Here is a 20602-nt window from a genome sequence, read left to right as displayed (position 1 = left end):
GATATTGTTAGTTCATACATGAGCGCAGATCAGTTAGATATTGTTAGTTCATACATGAGCACAGATCAGTTAGATATTGTTAGTTCATACATGAGCACAGATCAGTTAGATATTGTTAGTTCATACCTGAGAGCAGATCAGTTAGATATTGTTAGTTCATACATGAGCACAGATCAGTTAGATATTGTTAGTTCATACATGAGCACAGATCAGTTAGATATTGTTAGTTCATACCTGAGAGCAGATCAGTTAGATATTGTTAGTTCATACCTGAGAGCAGATCAGTTAGATTGTTAGTTTATTCAGGAAATCAAAGTGGACATGAAGTTTATGGAAATGGTCCAAAAACAAATATTGGCCCCAACTCTGAAGTGGAACCTATTTTGAAATGTAAGGAGCTGCAATGCAATGAACAAAATGCATTCCTATTCAGTCATTTAAATACAATATTCATAAACCATTTAGACAATCTTATCTTTTATATTATCCTAATCTAAATCGCACAAAAGCGCAGAAAACATATTCACAGATATTAAACTAGGTAGAAAATTATTATTGGACTGATGCCCATGCAAACACTGTGAGTGACAGCTGCTCAGTGGTGGGATAAGTACCCAATTGTCATACTTGAGTAAAAGTAAAGATACCTTAGTAGAAAATGACTCAAGTAAAAGTGAAAGTTACCCAGTAAAATACTACTTTAGGAAAAGTCTACATGTATTTGGTTTTAAATATACTTAAGTATCAAAAATAAATGTAATTGCAAAAATATACTTAGTATAAATCATTTCAAATTGCTGATATTAAGCAAACCAAACGGCACAATTTTATCAAAAGTAAAAGTATAAATCATTTCAAATTGCTTATATTAAATAAACTAAACAGCACAATTTCCTTTTATCTTTTTTTTTACAGATAGCCAAGGGCACACTCCAACACTCAGACATCATTTACAAACAAAGCATTTGTGTTTAGTGAGTCCGCCAGATCAGAGGCAGTAGGGATGACCCGGGATGTTCTCTTGATAACTGCAAGAATTAGACAATTGTCCTGTCCTGCTAAGCATTCAAAATGTAACGAGTACTTTTGGGTGTCAGGGAAAATGTATGGAGTAAAAAGTACATGAGTTTCTTTAGGAATGTAGTGAAGTCAAAGTAAAAGTTGTCAAACATATACAGTGGGGAGAACAAGTATTTGATACACTGCCGATTTTGCAGGTTTTCCTACTTACAAAGCATGTAGAGGTCTGTCATTTTTATCATAGGTACACTTCAACTGTGAGAGACGGAATCTAAAACAAAAATCCAGAAAATCACATTGTATGATTTTTAAGTAATTAATTTGCATTTTATTGCATGACATAAGTATTTGATCACCTACCAACCAGTAAGAATTCCGGCTCTCACAGACCTGTTAGTTTTTCTTTAAGAAGCCCTCCTGTTCTCCACTCATTACCTGTATTAACTGCACCTGTTTGAACTCGTTACCTGTATAAAAGACACCTGTCCACACACTCAATCAAACAGACTCCAACCTCTCCACAATGGCCAAGACCAGAGAGCTGTGTAAGGACATCAGGGATAAATTGTAGACCTGTACAAGGCTGGGATGGGCTACAGGACAATAGGCAAGCAGCTTGGTGAGAAGGCAACAACTGTTGGCACAATTATTAGAAAATGGAAGAAGTTCAAGATGACGGTCAATCACCCTCGGTCTGGGGCTCCATGCAAGATCTCACCTCGTGGGGCATCAATGATCATGAGGAATGTGAGGGATCAGCCCAGAACTACACGGCAGGACCTGGTCAATGACCTGAAGAGAGCTGGGACCACAGTCTCAAAGAAAACCATTAGTAACACACTATGCCGTCATGGATTAAAATCCTGCAGCGCACGCAAGGTCCCCCTGCTCAAGCCAGCGCATGTCCAGGCCCGTCTGAAGTTTGCCAATGACCATCTGGATGATCCAGAGGAGGAATGGGAGAAGGTCATGTGGTCTGATGAGACAAAAATAGAGCTTTTTGCTCTAAACTCCACTCGCCGTGTTTGGAGGAATAGAAGGATGAGTACAACCCCAAGAACACCATCCCAACCGTGAAGCATGGAGGTGGAAACATCATTCTTTGGGGATGCTTTTCTGCAAAGGGGACAGGACGACTGCACCGTATTGAGGGGAGGATGGACGGGGCCATGTATCGCGAGATCTTGACCAACAACCTCCTTCCCTCAGTAAGAGCATTGAAGATGGGTCGTGGCTGGGTCTTCCAGCATGACAACGACCCGAAACACACAGCCAGGGCAACTAAGGAGTGGCTCCGTAAGAAGCATCTCAAGGTCCTGGAGTGGCCTAGCCAGTCTCCAGACCTGAACCCAATAGAAAATCTTTGGAGGGAGCCGAAAGTCCGTATTGCCCAGCGACAGCCCCGAAACCTGAAGGATCTGGAGAAGGTCTGTATGGAGGAGTGGGCCAAAATCCCTGCTGCAGTGTGTGCAAACCTGGTCAAGAACTACAGTAAACGTATGATCTCTGTAATTACAAACTAAGGTTTCTGTACCAAATATTAAGTTCTGCTTTTCTGATGTATCAAATACTTATGTCATGCAATAAAATGCAAATTAATTACTTAAAAATCATACAATGTGATTTTCTGGATTTTTGTTTTAGATTCCTTCTCTCACAGTTGAAGTGTACCTATGATAAAAATTACAGACCTCTACATGCTTTGTAAGTAGGAAAACCTGCAAAATCGTCAGTGTATCAAATACTTGTTCTCCCCACTGTAAATAGTAAAGTACAGATACTCCAAAAAACTACTTAAGTAGTACTTTAAAGTATTTTTACTTCAGTACTTTACACCACTGCAGCTGCTTGAGTACAGACAGTGGTTGTGATACTCCAGGACCAGTGTGCCAATTAAAAATCTGTTTTAGCTGTTCCTAGCCTGACAAGAGCCTGAGCTGGCCATAAGTTCAGCTGTCCGTGACTAATGAAAACTGGCTAAAAATAGGCTCATCATTCATTCAGTGCTTTCTGCTGCATTTGAGCAAGTCAACCAAGGAGAAAATCGGATTCCTTTCCCCGGACAGGACAAATGGATGGACCAGAGGGGAGATGAGGCGACAGAGAGGAAGACGTGACTGACCAAGCAGAGTTGAGGAAAGGCCATCACAGGGAGAGAACATAACATAGGAGAGGCATGCCACAAAGACTTCCCTTTCTCTGTTTGAGGTTGAAGAAAGTCAGGGAGCATCTCCTCTCTCACACACACACTAACACCCACACAAACCAATGCACACACACATACATGCACACACACACACTGAAAATAGCCAAAAGAATATATGGATTGGGTAAACACTAGCATTTACAAAGCCAATCAATGCTGACTCATTAACCTATCTAGACTGCCACAGAATTGCATCCTGCTCCACTACTTAGCATATACACATTGTAGAGAAGATAGAGCCTGCCTTCTCTTTCACAGCTCCCAGGGTTACACGCATCACTATGGGTTCAACACTCCAACATGGCAGCCACCAACAGATAGCTTGGGGGTGAGCTGCTAATGGAATGGAGAGAGGCCTGTATCGACCTCGTGCTACACAGCCTGATTCATTTCAGGAAGTACCATTGAAGCCACAACAGTCTAAATGAATACATCAAGTTAGCTTTTAATGACTCTAATTTAACCTGACATTTTGTGTTGGAAGCTAAATAGGACAGAAGATGATGCAGGTTGGTCTGATTTCGGTACTTTGTGGCATGGGCGAGAATGTAGAGAAGTCTACATGTACCTGAAAAAGCTTGGCTGGAGTGGAGCAGCGGGTAGAAGTCCATGCGATCAAATGGGGGCCCATACCTGAAGAGGAAGGAGCAATAGGGGAGGCTGGGAGAAAGAGGAACACAACAGCTTCAAATTTGGGGTAAAACAATGCCCTTTTGTGTATGCAGTTACATCTAGACTACTGTATCATTTATTTCAGAAGCATACGGGCCTAGAAACAGTTACGTAATGGCCTTATTTATATCGCCGCCAGTGTAGTGCCACTTTGTCTGCGAGACACCCATTGGCGGTGGTAACCCCAGAGTTGGCCGTAGTTGAGCACTCTGCTCGTATGCACCTGTTCTTGCGTATCATTGCGAGCATCTGTGGCCCTCCAGTCAGCCTGGGCTGCAGTGGCTGGAGATGACAAACGCTGAGCTCAAAGAGTAGAATATACCACATAGACTGCTAGAAGCAGGAGTCAGCCACTCAATCAAGTGTGAAGAGATACTGGAAGATGAGTGGATATAGACACAGATGTGCAATGCACCTCTGTTGTGTAATGAAATCTCCAAAGACCACACTATGGAGGGCATGTTTTTTTATCATCTGACTTGTTGGACAAAGTCTACGAATAGCCTAGTCGAGGCTGGGTGCCATGGTGGTTTCCATACCAACAGGCCAGATAAGTCAAGCTCTTCCCTCCTTCAACACAGACCACAATCTTCTTTCTCACCATGAAGACCTTACAAAAAGATGTACTGAACAAAAATATAAAGGCAACATGTAAAGTATTGGTCACATGTTTCATGAGCTGAAACAAAAGATGCCAGAAATGTCCCATAAGCACAAAAATCTTATTCCTCTCAAATGTTGTGAACAAATCTGTTTACATCCCTGTTAGTGAGCATTTCTCCTTTGCCAAGATAATCCATCCACCTGACAGGTGTGGCATATCAAGAAGCTGATTAAATAGCATGATCATTACACAGGTGCACCTTGTGCTGTGGACAATAAAAGGCCACTCTAAAATGTGCAGTTCTGTCACACAACACAATGCCACAGACGTCTCAAGTTTTGAGGGAGCGTGCAATTGGCATGATGACTGCAGGAATGTTCACCAGACCATAAGGTACAGAATTTGGCAGTACATCCAACCGGCCTTACACGCCAGTCCTGGGCTGGCGTGTAACCACGCCAGCCCAGGACCTCCACATCCGGCTTCTTCACCTGTGGGATCGTCTGAGACCAGCCACCCGGACAGCTGATGAAACTGTAGAATTTCTGTACAAACTGTCAGAAACCGTCTCAGAGATGCTCATCTGCGTACCCAACCCCAAAGCCATATTACAACTTACGTGTTGTGTGTAATAATTGCGTTGTTTGCTGTTAATTCATATGCCTTGTGTCTGTGATATATAGGCCTAAAGGCCGAGACAATGAGAAGACAGAGACAGAATAAATTCAACCACACCCTTGTTTTATCACAAAACGGGATAGCAACCTCTGTCCGGTGAAGTTCATGACACATATCGCATGTAATAGACAGTTACATGACCTACAGCATGGTCAAGCAAGTTAATGTTTCAGACATTTTCAGACCACTAAACAACTATTGATTTAGAACCAGAGAGTTACTGCAAGTCACAAAGAAAACAGGAGCTGCCTCCACTATTCCAACACCATTTCAACTTCAACATTTCAACATCATCAAATCACCTCTGCTTAGTCTAATACAGTGACAACTAAAATATACCAAAAATGATTTAGTCCAATCAACATAAGCTAAATATGATGTGGCTGTCCATGGTTCTGATTTCTGTTTGTGTGCTTGCGCATGCGTTCATGCAAGTAGAAAAACATGTTGACTCACCCTACTTGTAGAGAAACGCCAATGCCATCTTCCTCTCTTTCATGTTGACGAAGCGGTCTATGACAGTACACACTTGTATTTTTTGTTGTCCTAGACTACCTGGCTAAAATGCTTGCTCACTAGCCTAACTTCCAATTATGGGCAATGTTAGTTAACATTAGCCTTCTACATCTAGCTACATATTGTACTTCCATCCATTCAGGTCAGGGGCACAACAATGTATGAATTTATGGTTGGATCAGAATCACCGTTATAATCATTGGCCAGTACGGAGAATTAAGTAAAACTACAAGTCCAAATCCCTATCTCCAACCATGGCTAATTTAGGAAAGAGACCATTTTAGCTAGCTAGCCATCTGAGAACAAGACAATGAGATGCAACAACATAAGTTGTTTCTGTTAATGACGTATGCTCTCAAAGCGATTTGATAGAAGAGACGCCAAATCCAAGCTGGCTTCCCCAAACACTTTTTTTCTTTCTTTCGCCAGGACCATTCACAGTTGAGCTCGCTCAGTCTAGCTCAACGATGATTGGCTATTTTTGCATACTTTTTTTGTCAAGGGAGGCCAAATGCTCACTGGCTTCCCTTGCATTCAATGCTATGGGTGACAACAATGTCATACTCGTTTGGACCAGACAGTATGAGATAGATAGATGGCCTACACGTAGAGAGACAGAGGGGCGCTGTTTCGCTCGCTCAGATGCTTTCGCTTGTGAGATACATTCAGCCTCTTGCAAATTGAAGGAAAATTCTGAAACACAGAGACAAAAGATAAATTATTTTACATAATTTGTATTTTTTGTGGGGGGGCAGGTAGCCTGGCATCCCTTTGCGTCCATGAATACAGGTCACTGTCTGCGGGATCGTCTGAGACCAGCCACCAGGGCAGCTGATGAAACTGAGGAGTATTTCTGTCTGTAATAAATCCATTTTGTGGGGAAAAACTTATTCGGAGTGGCTGAGCTTGTCTCCCAATTGGGTGGGGGGGGGGGCTATGCCCTCCCAGGCCTACCCCTGCCCAGTCATGTGAAATCCATAGATTAGGGCATAAATAATTCATTTCAATTGACTGATTTTCTTCTATGAACTAACTTGAAAATGTTGCATTTATATTTTTGTTCAGTATAGTTTTACAATGCCCAAACTAAGCTGATATTGAATGAATGGAGTACGTTTCCAAAAGTATACCCTATTAACCTGAAACCTCAGATGACTGCATTGCATGCAGTAGACCTAAATGTACATATTTGGATACCGGTCATGTAAGGAGAAAAGAGACTAAACCTGGCCCTTTAAAAGTGTCTCTCTCTAGGTCAGAGCTGTGTGTGCAAGCTTTCTTTTATTAGCACTTCATTAACATTAATTAATTGCTTCCTTTCTCCTGGGCACAGCCACAATCAAAACTGGAACTGACAGAAATGAAGCAGAGAGCAAAAACATCCCACTCCTCTCCTGTTCCACTTTAACGTACACACCCCCCACCCCATCTATGCTGAGCAGGAGACTTATTTGGGGCATTCGTATTCCCATCTCATAAGAAAGACGTCAGAGCAACTTAAAGAAGTAGATGTACATTTTATTGCCTTGTTCTGTACATAAAGGGTCATACCAGCACGGGTGTTAACCATGGGAAATATTAACACATGTAAATGGTATAAGAAAATAAAAAGGCACAATTTTTCATTTTGAATTAAGAATACAACATGGAGGCTCTCTTAAACACGAGGGGAAAAGCACAGTAATACCTTTAATGCCTTGAAAAAAATCTGAAGCAGGTTGAAAACGTCTTCACCTAACAAAAACAATAATTAGGATTGGTGTATTGCTTAATCAGATGGGTTAATATGGGAGGTTGGACAAGGAAATCCAAACTACATTTGAAAGGATTTATTCCACAGATAATGTAAAAAAAATAATAAAAAAAAAGTCTAATTCATACTTTGAGGAAATTAGAAGTGACAAAGCAGCATTTGACCAGGAAGAAAAAACTCAAGGCCAAGAAGTCATGCAGAGGCCACCAACAGGCATTTTTTCTCCCTTTTTAGAAAGCGACCTTCGGTCTAATTTTCAGTCTAACAGCTGGCTAACATAATAAACAAAAACAGTACAGTTGGGACACGATTGATAGCTGTACAATGGTATTACTCTACCCAATGAAAAAGCTCAGGGGGATTGAGGGAAAGCACTCAGGGAGAGAACAGCAAGGGTAAGTCTTTTCTTCTTTACAGCAGAGATCTAGTAGAGCACTTTATCAGCCCGTGCACACACACACACACCTGAGAGCAGGACAGCTCTGGCATCACAACAGACATACCAAAGACAACCATGTTTTCTGCCCAGAACCTGTGCTCGACATTCAACACCGTCTACAAGCAAGACAGAAGTGTAACCAATCACCACCTTAGGGAACTTGGAGAGAGAGAGAACAGGAAAGGATTGCTTGTGCGAAAGTTGCATTTTCAGTGAAAGGTATTGATGGGGTGTCATTGGCTGGATGAAACCTTTGCCCGCCTCCCATGACCCATATCATTGGATGCAGGAGGCATCTGTCTCATAGAAAAGCCCTTACCCCTCAAAAGTATTTATAAGCCATCTTATAACATTGGCTATAGCCTGGTCACAGCCATGCATTTACACTATGACAAACACCTTGCAGAACTCCTGAATTTCTGGCACAAATAATACAAAAAGATGTCATCACACATGGCCATTTCACATGTTGTCTTGGGAAAACATAAATAAGGGAACTCTGTCGACTAGGTTCATGTCACTGAGGCTGTGGGCTATTCCACAAGGCAGGATCCATGTGGGCTTGTCCTCCTGTCCCTGTCTGACACAAGCTGAGCTGAAAAGAGACTGATCCTCACACACACACAGCAGTTGCCCTAAACAAGTAATGGTCTACCGGTGTGTATGTGTGGCTGTGGTTAAGGTACAACAGTGAATGATTGTTTGGTGAGAGACAGTTAACTGGCTGCTTCTAACCTCAGGCCACACCTGAAGCCCTCTATGCCTTTGCTCTCCTGACCTCAGTCAGTTCATGTGATGTTCAGTCACCTTTCACTCTCTTCCCCCCTTCTTTTTTTACATTAACCTCCTCCCATCCACAACACGAAACACACAAGCAAGCTCTCAACAAATTCCTAAGTAATCAAATGTAACAAAATATCAAATAAAAAAAATGACCAGGTAAGACATGGCGTCGTGGGAGCCATGGCAACACACATTAAAGGACATGAAGGCAAAAACCACAGACCAAACTGTAACCAAGTTGGGGATGTAGGAGTTTAGTTAAGTCTGTAGCTGTAAACAGTCAGGAAGCTGCACGATGGTTGGCGTGACAATAACAGGGAGCGCTGCGGTATAGCCTCAAGCAGGCAAGCGCGTAACCGTGGTGACACTGGCGGGCGGGGTGGAGACAGCCAGCATTTTGGGTGTCACTGTGGAAGGGTTGGTTGGGGTCCAGGTCATTCACACTCATCTGGATTCAGGGGGTCTATTATTTTGACGTGGGTGAAGGGGAAGAGACCTCTCCGGCCATTTACCTCTCCCTCCCACTGACCGCTGATGTTCATCCTCGTCACTTTGACTATATCACCCACCTGAGGAGAAATGGAGCATGGCATTAGAAGAGTTTTCCTTAATAACACAGAAAAATGGGGTGTAAAATTTAAGATAAGTGCCAACAGCAGCCATCACATGTTAACAAAGTACCGACTGACTCATTGAAAAAGTGATTTGGCCAACCCTTCATGTATTTGACACTGTACTATGGTTATGACAGGCTGAGCAGAAAGCCATAAAGTGTATGCTTTGTGACACTGTGCGTGACCCCAAACTGCAGACCACATGCTATTTACTCAGGATTAAATGCGGAAAGTTGGCATTGTTAAGAGGAAGATTAAAACCTGAAAGTGGAGGGAAGGCTCTAGATGTTGTTGCAGAAAGATTAGATCAGATGAGGCTTCATGGACATTGAAGTCATCCAGACCTATCTGCAATCCATAATCCTTCAGACAAATTCCTCAGCTTTAATACTGCCATTTGTAATCAACGCATGCTCTTCTTGCATAGTGAAAGAACATGTTAATCTAGTCAACATTTAAAAAGGTGCAATATGCACAAATCGCTCCATCATTTCCCGGTTGCTAAAATTATAATAGTATGCTTAATTTCAGTTTATGTGACAAAACAAAACAATGTATAGTGTAGAGAACCATTGTACCATATAAACCACTGAAATATATTGGTGTACAAAAACCGAAAGTAAAAGAAGTAAAAACGAAATTTAAAAACAGGAAGCATAGAAATAGAGTACATAGAACAGATCTCCTGCTTCTTAAGACTTGCTTTCAATGAAGAATGACAGATCTATAAATCACATTTCTATGTGAATTGGGTCAGGTCAACCAAAAAGCTTTAGTAGGTGAATGTGGTCCTGCATAACCACTGTGTAAAATCCCAATGTGTAGGCTACTAGCACTTTCTTCATATCAGAAATGATTCTGTTGTGTGGTGATACAATTTTCCTAAACTGATTTTGCAAATGGTCCTTATCATTACAATGTAAATTATGTTAAGAATAACTTTAATATATTTAGTAATAGTATATTACTAAAGTAATATACCTTAGTAATAACCAGATTTCAGTAAGCCTCTCTGTAAGAGTGGGTGGTAGATTACAGGGTATATTCCTCCCTTCAGATGGAGTTAGAATAATGACTTTGTTTCCGGAAGCAGATAGGCCCCAAAATAGACTGCTGCTAAATTGTAGGTTTCTGCTGTAGGAAATGACCTACTCTAAGCAATTCAGAGAGTGAAAGAGATCACATTAGTGAGTGTGTGAGAGGAAAAGAGAGTGAGCGAGCGATGAGAAGACTAGAAAAAAAAAGAGACAGAAAGAGATAGATGAAGTGTAAAAGACTAATAACAAAACACTTTACACATATGGACCAGTGGAGGCTCCTCAGAGGACTAGGGCTGACCCAATTTAGTTGACTGGTCGATTGTTTGGTCGAGCGAGAATTTTTTTGTCTTGATTGACACCTATCTCAGTGGACTAATCCACTGTGGAGGCCTCGGGGATGCCACACCAGTATCATATTTACTGTTAATTCACATAATTTTTAATCTACAATGTTTGGTAACTGTAATTTCTGTTATTGCATTCAATATATTATTACAGTCTTTTAGCGTTCTCATTTTTGGAGTTGACACGTTTACAGCGCGCGCAACCTAGGCTACACTTGTGAGAAACAAATTTTGGTTAATTTCAATCCATTTACGAGTTGTCAATTTATTCATTGTGTTTTGTTTAGAGCGTTCCTGTCAATGTTGAGTAAGGTGCACCTGACTACTCAGAAGTAGGCCTAGGCTACCAGGCCTGCGTGCAAATGTAGTATTGACTGTCTTAACTCAGCACTACTGAGCTGTGGAGCCTCTCAAAGTCATTTTTATCTTCACCTCAAACAGCAAGTAAACAAAGTCTGTGTTTACATCCATTGACAATAGTTCCTTAATGTAGCCTATTTGAAAAATTGTTCCAGCTCTCTCCCTTTCAATAACCACTGTGTGAAAGAGAAAACAAATGTAATGCTGTGATCCAGTGGGTGGAAACGTCAGAAAATACCTGATTACTTCTTATCCTGTACGCAAATAGCCTACAGCTGTGCCTATCCGGAGCTCACCAGCATGGTTAACTGAGGGTCCAGAATATTTTATACAATGTTGCAAGTTTGTTAGCACAAGCTTAAGGCTGGACCAAGTTGATACAAATGTTTCAAGTTCCTTGCAGACAAGCCATGAGTAGCCAAAGTTATTTATTTTCAAAATCAGGATATTTTCTACCGTCAGGCTGCAATGTTTTTATTTGTTGGCTTTATCTAGGATATTTTTTACAAAGTTGGCAATAGAAGTTACTTTCAGATTTGCATAATTTTCATAGAATTTCATTGAATCACATGACAATGACTGAGATACGAAGACTATCATAAAATAAACTAATCCACGAAAATGTGCATATGAAAAACATAACTGGCACGCAGATCGATAGAATTGACAAGATAAATTGGCACTCCAAATGGAAAAGGTTGCCAACCCCTGGTGTAGACTATTACCGGCAACTTCGGAAGAATAGTGCCAGAATCTGTGAAAGCCAGCAGAAGGTGGTTCGGGAAAAATTCTGGTTAGGCTCTTGATCTCTGGCTCCCTCGAATCAATTGTGCGTCTTAATTATTTAATCACAGTGTGCTTAATGTGCTTAATGCATCAGACAAGCGCAGTAGCCTACATATAGTTGATGTTATTAAAACACATAGGGGTGTGTCTTTATATGGAAAAATACACGTTGGCTAAATCGATTGGTTGAAAGAAGTTGGCGGGGGGGGGGGGGGGGGGGGTTTGGTCAGGTACAGCCCTAGGGAGGACCATACGTCTAAGTGAATATCAGAAAAATTGTGAAATACATATTTTTTTAAAGATTGTGGAGGCCAGGTCATCTGATGCAGCACTCCAGCAGGCTCCTTCTTGACCAAATAGCCCTTACACAGCCTGGAGGTGTGTTTTGGGTCATTGTCCTGTTGAAAAACAAATCGTAACACAGAACCCAAACCTGCTGCGCACATGCGCCATCGTGCATAAATGTATTTTGTTCCCCTACACCAAACACGATCACGACACGCAGGTTAAAATATCAAAACAAACTCAGAACCAATGACATTAATTTGGGGACAGGTCAAAAAGCATTAAACATTCATGGCAATTTAGCTAGTTAGCTTGCACTTGTTAGCTAATTTGTCCTATTTAGCTAGCTTGCTGTTGCTAGCTAATTTGCCCTGGGATATAAACATTAGGTTGTTATTTTACCTGAAATGCACAAGGTCCTCTACTCCAACAATTAATCCACACATAAAATGGTCAACCGAATCGTTTCTAGTCATCTCTCCTCTTCCCAGGCTATTTCATCGTTTAACTTATATGGTGATTGGCATCTAAACTTTCATAGTATTACCACGACAACCGGCAACACAGTTCGTCTTTCAATCACCCACGTGGGTATTACCAATGAGGAGATGGCATGTGCGAACAGTGTGGGTGCAAAAATTGAATAACATAGATTTCTAAAATGATTTTGCAACGCTCGCACACGCGACACGAGCGGTGTGGTCAGCCTATAAGACCAAAAAAGATGGGATGGAGCATCTCTGCAGAATGCTGTGGTAGCCATGCTGGTTAATCACTGACAGTGTCACCAGCAAAGCACCCCCATCTCCTCCATGCTTCACGGTGGGAACCACACATGCGGAGATCCTCTGTTCACCTACTCTGCTTCTCACAAAGACATGGCAGTTGGAACCAAAAGAGCTTGATGATTTTTGCAACGGAACTTGAAGAAACTTTCAAAGTTCTTGAAATTTTCCAGATTGAGTGACCTGTCTTAAAGTAATGTCTTAAAGTAATGATGGACTGTCATTTCTCTTTGCTTATTTGACCTTTTCTAGCCATAATATGGACATGGTCTTTTACCAAATAGAGCTATCTTCTGTATACCACCTGTACCTTGTCACAACACAACTGATTGGCTCAAACGCATTAAGGAAAGAAATTCCACAGATTAACATTTAACAAGGCACACCTGTTAATTGAAATGCATTCCAGGTGACTACCTCATGAAGCTGGTTGAGAGAACGCCAAGAGTACACAAAGCTGTCAAGGCAAAGGGTGGCTAATTTGAAGAATCTCAAATATATTTTGATATGTTTAACACTTTTTTGGTTCCTACATGATTTCATACGTGTTATTTCATCGTTTTGATGTCTTCACTATTATTCTACAATGTAGAAAATAGTAACAATAAAGAAAACCCCTGGAATGAGTAGGTGTGTCAACTTTTGACTGGTACTATATACTGAACAAATACATAAAACCAACAAGTAAAAAGTGTTGGTCCCATGTTACATGGGCTGACATAAAAGATCGCAGAAATGTTCCATACTCACAAAAATCTAATTTCTCTCAAATGTTGTGCACAAATTTGTTTACAACCCTGTTAGTGAGCATTTCTCCTTTGCCAAGATATACCAGCCACCTGACAGGGGTGGCATGCCCAGAATTTGACTAAACGGCATGATCATTACACAGGTGCACCTTGTGCGGGGGGCAAAAAAAGGCCACTAAAATGTGCAGTTGCGTCACAACACAGGTGTCTCAAGTTCAGGGAGCGTGAAATTGGCATGACTGCAGGAATGTCCACCAGAGCTGTTGCCAAAGAATTTAATGTTAATTTCTCTACAGAGAATTTGGCAGTACATCCATCCGGCATCACAACAGCAGACCACGTGTAACCACGCCAGCCCAGAACCTCCAGATCCAGCTTCTTCATCTGCAGGATCGTCTTAGACCAGCCACCTGGACAGCTGATGAAACTGTGGGTTTGCACAACTGAAAATGTTTTGCACGAACTGTCAGAAACCATCTCAGGGAAGCTCATCTGTGTACTCGTCGTCCTCGCCAGGGTCTTGATGTCAACGTTGTGAAAAGAGTGCCCCATGGTGGCAGTGGGGTTATGGTATTGGCAGACATGAGCTACGGACAACGAAACACAATTGCATTTTATCGATGGCATACTGAATGCACAGAGATACTGTGACGAGATCCTGAGGCCCATTGTCGTGCCATTCATCCGCCGACATCACCTCATTTTTCAGCATAATAATGCACGGCCCCACGTCACAAGGACGCTTGCATACTCACCAGACAAGTCACCCATTGAGCATGTTTGAGATGCTCTGGATCGACATGTACGACAACGTGATCCAGTTCCCGCCAATATCCAGAAACTTTGCACAGACATTGATCAGGAGTGGGACAACTTTCCACAGGTCACAATCAACAGCCTGATCAACTCTATGCGAAGGAGATGTGTTGCGCTGCATGAGGCAAATGGTGGTCACACCAGATAATGACTGGTTTTCTGATCCACGCCCCTACTTATTTTTAAAGGTACCAACAGATAAATATCTGTATTCCCAGTCAAATGAAATCCATAGAGGTGGGCCTAATGAAATTATTTCAATTGACTGAATTCCTTATATGAAGTGTAACTTTGTAAAATATTTTAATTTTTTGTTCAGTGTAGTTGCGAAAAGGAATTATATATACACAATGAGCAAAGTGATCATGCTGTTTTTATGTGGCTGCTATGAAAGTGAACTGTGTTTGCGTGTGATCAGGGGTGTATTCATTCCGCTGATTCTGTTGAAAAATGTTTCTTAAACAAAAGCAAACAGAAAGCAGATAAAAATACCTGAATTTGTCCAACAGAAACTCACACTGTTGGACTAATGATTACACCCTAGATCAGCTAGATGCAGGCAAGAGTGTGCAAAGCGGTATTGAATGTGTCACTATCACCTTGATTATTCAAAATTCTCTAGACCTGTGCACCTACGTTATAAACTTTAATTCATAAGCTAGGTTGTAGCAACCTGATGATGTGTAACACAAAGCTAACACAATATCATGTAGTAGCCTAAACCTATCCATGTTACAGACTTGGGTGAATGGAATATGAATAAGTCAACCAATATGCTGTAATAGAAATAAGACCATGCTCATAAATGCTTAAAGTGTGTGTATGAAGAGTGGATGTATGATGAGTGGGTGTATGAGGACAGTGCAGCAACACCAGGGGGAAGTCCCCAACAGACGTGTACCCACCAGAGAGAGGCCTGCTGTGGAAACACGGATGCACCATGAGCAGAATCTCTAAATGAGAGATGGTTTACTTTAGTGTGGAGGTCTAGTACTAGCTACTGATGACTAATGCTGCAGATCTCTCTCTCCCTCTGAAAATGTGCACTATGACTAATAGCACATTTGACAATATGCTAATCTCCAATCTCCAAATACTGCTACAGTCGAGGGCTGTGGGTGAAAGGAGACTGGACATTGCCTACAGATGTTCATACCAAACCAATACATTCAAAGTCATGAAATAAGTCACCTGAGTTAGGAGGAGTGACCATTCCCCCAGGTGGTGTGATGGAAACTATATTCAGAGTCAGGAGGAAAAAAGCTGAGAGATTCTGATGTGGAGCCACAGCAGTTTCCATGATTAAATCAGATGACTTAATCCAAGGTGGTGGAAGTTATCGTAATACCCAATTTTTCTCCACTGACTCAAACTCTGCTGTATTCTGGGGGAGGATGGTAAATCCAAGGCATTAGTCAGCCTTGCTCTAGTTTGTGAAAGTGGTGGTGCAATTCACACAACCCCTGACTCTCTTTCTGGCAGATGGGGATTTAAACGCAAACCTTCCATCTGCTCTGGAGGATACATTTACATTTACATTACATTTAAGTCATTTAGCAGACGCTCTTATCCAGAGCGACTTACAAATTGGTGCATTCACCTTATGATATCCAGTGGAACAACCACTTTACAATAGTGCATCTAACTCTTTTAAGGGGGGGGGGGTTAGAAGGATTACTTTATCCTATCCTAGGTATTCCTTAAAGAGGTGGGGTTTCAGGTGTCTCCGGAAGGTGGTGATTGACTCCGCTGACCTGGCGTCGTGAGGGAGTTTGTTCCACCATTGGGGTGCCAGAGCAGCGAACAGTTTTGACTGGGCTGAGCGGGAACTGTACTTCCTTGCTATACATGATGAGAACAAACTGACCTGACTCACAAAACACGTCCCTCTAATTAATGAATAATCTCAGGATTTCTCTCTCTCTCTCAGAGCAAGAGGTCTACAGAGAATAATCAAGAGTTGACTTCAATGGTTAAACAGACCAAAAATGAAGTTTGAGTGGTGTTAGAATCCCACCTGGCATGTCATCGGCCCTAGCTTCCCCCTGTGGGGTACCTGACCATCAGGGGTGATCTGTGGGAGAGCGGGAGCCAGTGTTGGGCGTTATCCAGATTTTCATATTCTCATGCAGTCCTTCTCTCATACCGGGATTTACGGTATTACCGGCTTAGTACACATGGGGTCACCAAAAACTCAAAAAAGCCTATTACCAGAATGCTAACAAAATCAGCACAAGTAATAACGAATTTCCATGGACGCTGCTAGCTAAATATGCTAACGAGCGCAAGCAAACATAAACGAATTACAAAAACAGTCAATCAGCTTATAAAGTGGGTGTCACTAGGGCAATGGGCCTGCCTGCTCTGACAAGATAGGGGAGAAGCAGAGGGTCCCCGAACAGAGGAGAAAAAACACAAGGAAATCAAGCTGCAGTGGCAGCTATACAGATAACTCATCCAAAGGGGTGATCTGCGTTTACACGCAGATCTAAAAATGTTCTTATTGTAATTTCTGCTCATCAAACTAATTTTGTGCTTCAGACGCACTACTCCACTCGGATGAGAATTCACAAATGGGCATTCTATCAAAAGACAGCGCTCTGACTGATGTGTAGATACTTTTCTGGGTGTAGCTAGCTTACTTTTCTCTGCTAAAACATTTTGAAATGTAGCTGTTTACATTTTTTCTATGATAAACATTAGAAATATGATGGCCACGCATCGTGTCCCCCCCCCCAAAAAACCTGCTTTTTCATTGTAAGCTCATTTACTTGTGTGGCTGCCAGCCAAATAGTGTTGCACTTCTGTTGGCATCTGATGACAATGAAGCTATTTTCTGCCAAATGTGTTGCACTAATATATTTTCTGTGAAGATAAACTATAGTTGCACATCCCTGATCACTCTATTGAAGAAAAAAAAAAAAACCTGACTTTCAATATAAAATGCACTCCTGTCACACACAGCTGGACTCACTTGCTCCCACTTTCTCCCATTGTGCTATTTACAAACAAACATGACTGGCTCAACTGTTCTGGGGAACTACAGTAAGCTTCAAAATGTAAAATAATGTGACAGGTGAAATGAAGAACGCGATCTGCTTTATCTCCTAACGCATTGTACAATTTGACTGCAGGTATTTACTTAAAAAGTTAAAAGTTGCTAACCATATAGAAATGTATTGAAAAACAGTTTCAACAGCATTGAAAAACCACCTCGTGGCTATTTCCTAATAACCCGGTATGTGGTATACCGCCCAAGCCTAGCGGGTGGCTCTGGAGGATGAGCTTAACAAATAGAGAGAGGAGTCCAGAGAGCTCAGAGCCACCCACCGCCACCCTCAGCATTTATACTCCAGAAAAAGCTGACAACTTTGTGCTTCCTCACGAAAAATCTACACAGACTGATTGATGGAATCTATACCACTGGTCAGGAGAAGAGAATAGGAGGAGAAAAGGGAGGAAAGGAGATTACTTAAAAATGAGGGATGCAAGACAGAATATGCTTGCTGCATCAGAACTGTCTCAAACTCAACTGTATTTAAATGACTTGATACATAATATTTGGCACAATGTGTACTGTGGCTGCAGGCTATAGTTCCTGACAAACTACAATGCAGCTTCCACAGTACCAGCTCATTAAATCTAATAAAATGTACACAACATAGTGAACCAACTAATCAAATATGAGAATAGGGGACAACTGGGAGCATTTAGGCCTCCCTTCACAAAGCCATACTAGAACAGAAAGTGAGGAACTCCTACCTCTAGAGCCAGGGCAGTTTTGTCATATGCACAGGGCACTCGTTTCTGGATGGCCTTAGCCATGACTGGCCCGTTCTGCATGGAGGGTAGGGGGGTGATGACTGCTCCAGGGGTGCCAGGAGGCAGGGGCGAGGGCGTCTGAGGCTGGGCGTAAGCGTGGGCCGGCTCTGGGATGCCATAGCTGTTGGAGTTGCGGGAGCTGTGAGGGGGCTGGCCAGGGTGAGGGGAGGGTCGAACAAGCTTTTCCACATAGGGCACAGGGATCATGCCCACGCGGCCCTCCTTGCTCTTGGCGCTCCACCACTGCTCCTCAGGCTTCTCCAGGATGATCAGGATCTCCCCCTTTTTGAATGGCAGGTCCTCAGTGTCGCTGCCCGTGAAGTCGTACAGAGTTCGCACATACTCCAGGTTGTCCTCTGGGCCCCCCATCGTCTGAATGGGGCCGGTGCCTATCGCTGTGTTAGGATACCTGGGCAGGAGGGTGAGCATAAAATACAGATTAACATGTAGATTTTCAAAAGACTGTTTCAAGATAATATTAACAAGTTTTACTGCTGAACTACTGAAACCATCAGCTGACTAGATGGAAATATTTACATTCCTCTCACAAAATAGAAGTCACTACTGTTTTTAAAGTGTGACCCTCTTTGTGAACATACAACTAGACAAGGCTCAAATGGTTATGCAGCAACAATGACTCAAACCGGCTAGCACTGGAAGGGACTACACAATTCCTTGTTAGACTTGACATTACAAGAGAGGTCAATCAGGTCACTTATTAAGTATAAGCCTGGTAGCCTATAGTTTATGATTGAAATGGGGTACAACCATCAGAATCGGTTTCTAATAGGTCAATCACATATCAGGAAATGTGTCAAATAATTGAAATTCTAAATATCTTGCGAACCTAAGTCCTAATTGCTTTTAACTGCATTCCTTTGAGTGGTTTGTGGTCGCAGGTGCAGCCTATGAATGACAGTTCCTTACCTGGGGGCAGGTTCTATCAGTGTAGTCGTATCCAGGTAGTGGATTTTGTAGAATTCCAAAAGAGCTGGGAGGTGCTCGAATTCTTGGTCACCGATCTTGAACCTCTTGCTTGGCAAGGAGTTGATGATATAGTGGGACACTTTGGAGTTTTCAGATACTGAGAGCACATAGTCGCCAGGGCAGGTCGAGGAATCCCGAACCAAAAACATGCCATGCCTCTGTCCTTGTAATCTATTCTGCGCCTCCTGTCGCGACACCGGCCCAAAATACCAACTGGACCGGTCCGATGAATCAAACCGTGCAGATGACATATTTGATCTAAATTAGATTAACTCAAAATAGAAATAACAAATATATTAGTTTAAACAATAAATAAATACAAATACACTAGTTAACCAAATAAGCTAGATAGACAACGATGTGAAACCGATTTTCACAACTAAATGTTGAAGATCCAGGGCAGGGCAAGCCGTCGCCCTATACTCGTCTTGAATCAATTTCTAGCCGAAGGCTGCAGGTTTCAGCTAGCTACATCCAATAGAAACGTTACCTGGCGTTTCAGAGACAGGCTGTGACTAGCTTGAGCCAACTTCGAAGCATAATGTTTCTACGTTTATTGTCAATGATAAATGGCAGATCTCGGTGTCAAACTACGAGAAGTGACACACATTTAGAATGCCTGGCTGCAACAATGCTCAATCAAGGTTCCCCTTTTCGTTCCCTCTTCCGAAAAAAGTATAATCGTATCTATCTCATGAAACAATATATATCCAGTCACTGTCTAAATGAGAACGGAAAAGGTCGCCTCGCTTCTAGATTAAACGAATCTCCATGTCGAAACAATGTTGCAAATAGCTGCGCGCTGGAGCCCAAATTGTAATTTTGGAATTTCTTGGTCGAACATTGGCACGATTCGGGGAAATATATTTTAAAAATTATATTCTGGAGTCCCGACAGACTTTTGAGGCGGTAACAAAAATGGCGGCCTGCAACACGTCTTCCCAAAATTAATTCACTAAATAGTGACTCCGCTCCAATGCATGCATTTCTAGCCACAAAAATGTAGAGTTTGTTGCGTATATTTGTATCCTCTGGAAAATTGAATAATAGGGTCCCTCTATAATTGCCTTTCCCTTCTTTATACTCGGCTCCACTCCTCCTGCCTGATGGAGTCCGAGACCGAAAAATGGCGGCTAGAGGGCGGGTCTGTGCGCTCCCAGTCTTTCGAGTTCTACTAGATAGCACAGCCACAAAGTCAAAAGGGCTAATATATTTTTTTAAATAAAAACAAACATTTGCTTTTTAGTCTTTACGATTGTGGTTAAGGTTAGGTTTAAAATCATATGTTAAAAAGATAAATTGTAGAAATAGGCGGAGTGTATATGACTGTTGCAACTAGTGAC

The 20602-nt window shown here is 42.0% G+C and overlaps 1 protein-coding gene across 1 annotated transcript; it reads right to left on the bottom strand.

The window, feature by feature from the left end:
- Positions 1-7193: 7193 nt before the first annotated feature.
- Positions 7194-20556, bottom strand: LOC139551765 (crk-like protein). The gene is made up of 3 exons (XM_071363091.1): positions 19200-20556; positions 18213-18681; positions 7194-9240 (listed from the first exon to the last, which is right to left on the bottom strand). The coding sequence occupies exons 1-3, from the start codon at positions 19508-19510 to the stop codon at positions 9106-9108; spliced, it is 915 nt and encodes a 304-aa protein (XP_071219192.1). The 5' UTR covers positions 19511-20556; the 3' UTR covers positions 7194-9105.
- Positions 20557-20602: the final 46 nt, after the last annotated feature.

This window comes from Salvelinus alpinus, chromosome 24 (genome assembly GCF_045679555.1).
Source record: "Salvelinus alpinus chromosome 24, SLU_Salpinus.1, whole genome shotgun sequence".
NCBI classification, from domain to species: domain Eukaryota; kingdom Metazoa; phylum Chordata; class Actinopteri; order Salmoniformes; family Salmonidae; genus Salvelinus; species Salvelinus alpinus.
This window is presented reverse-complemented; position numbering and strand designations above follow the sequence as displayed.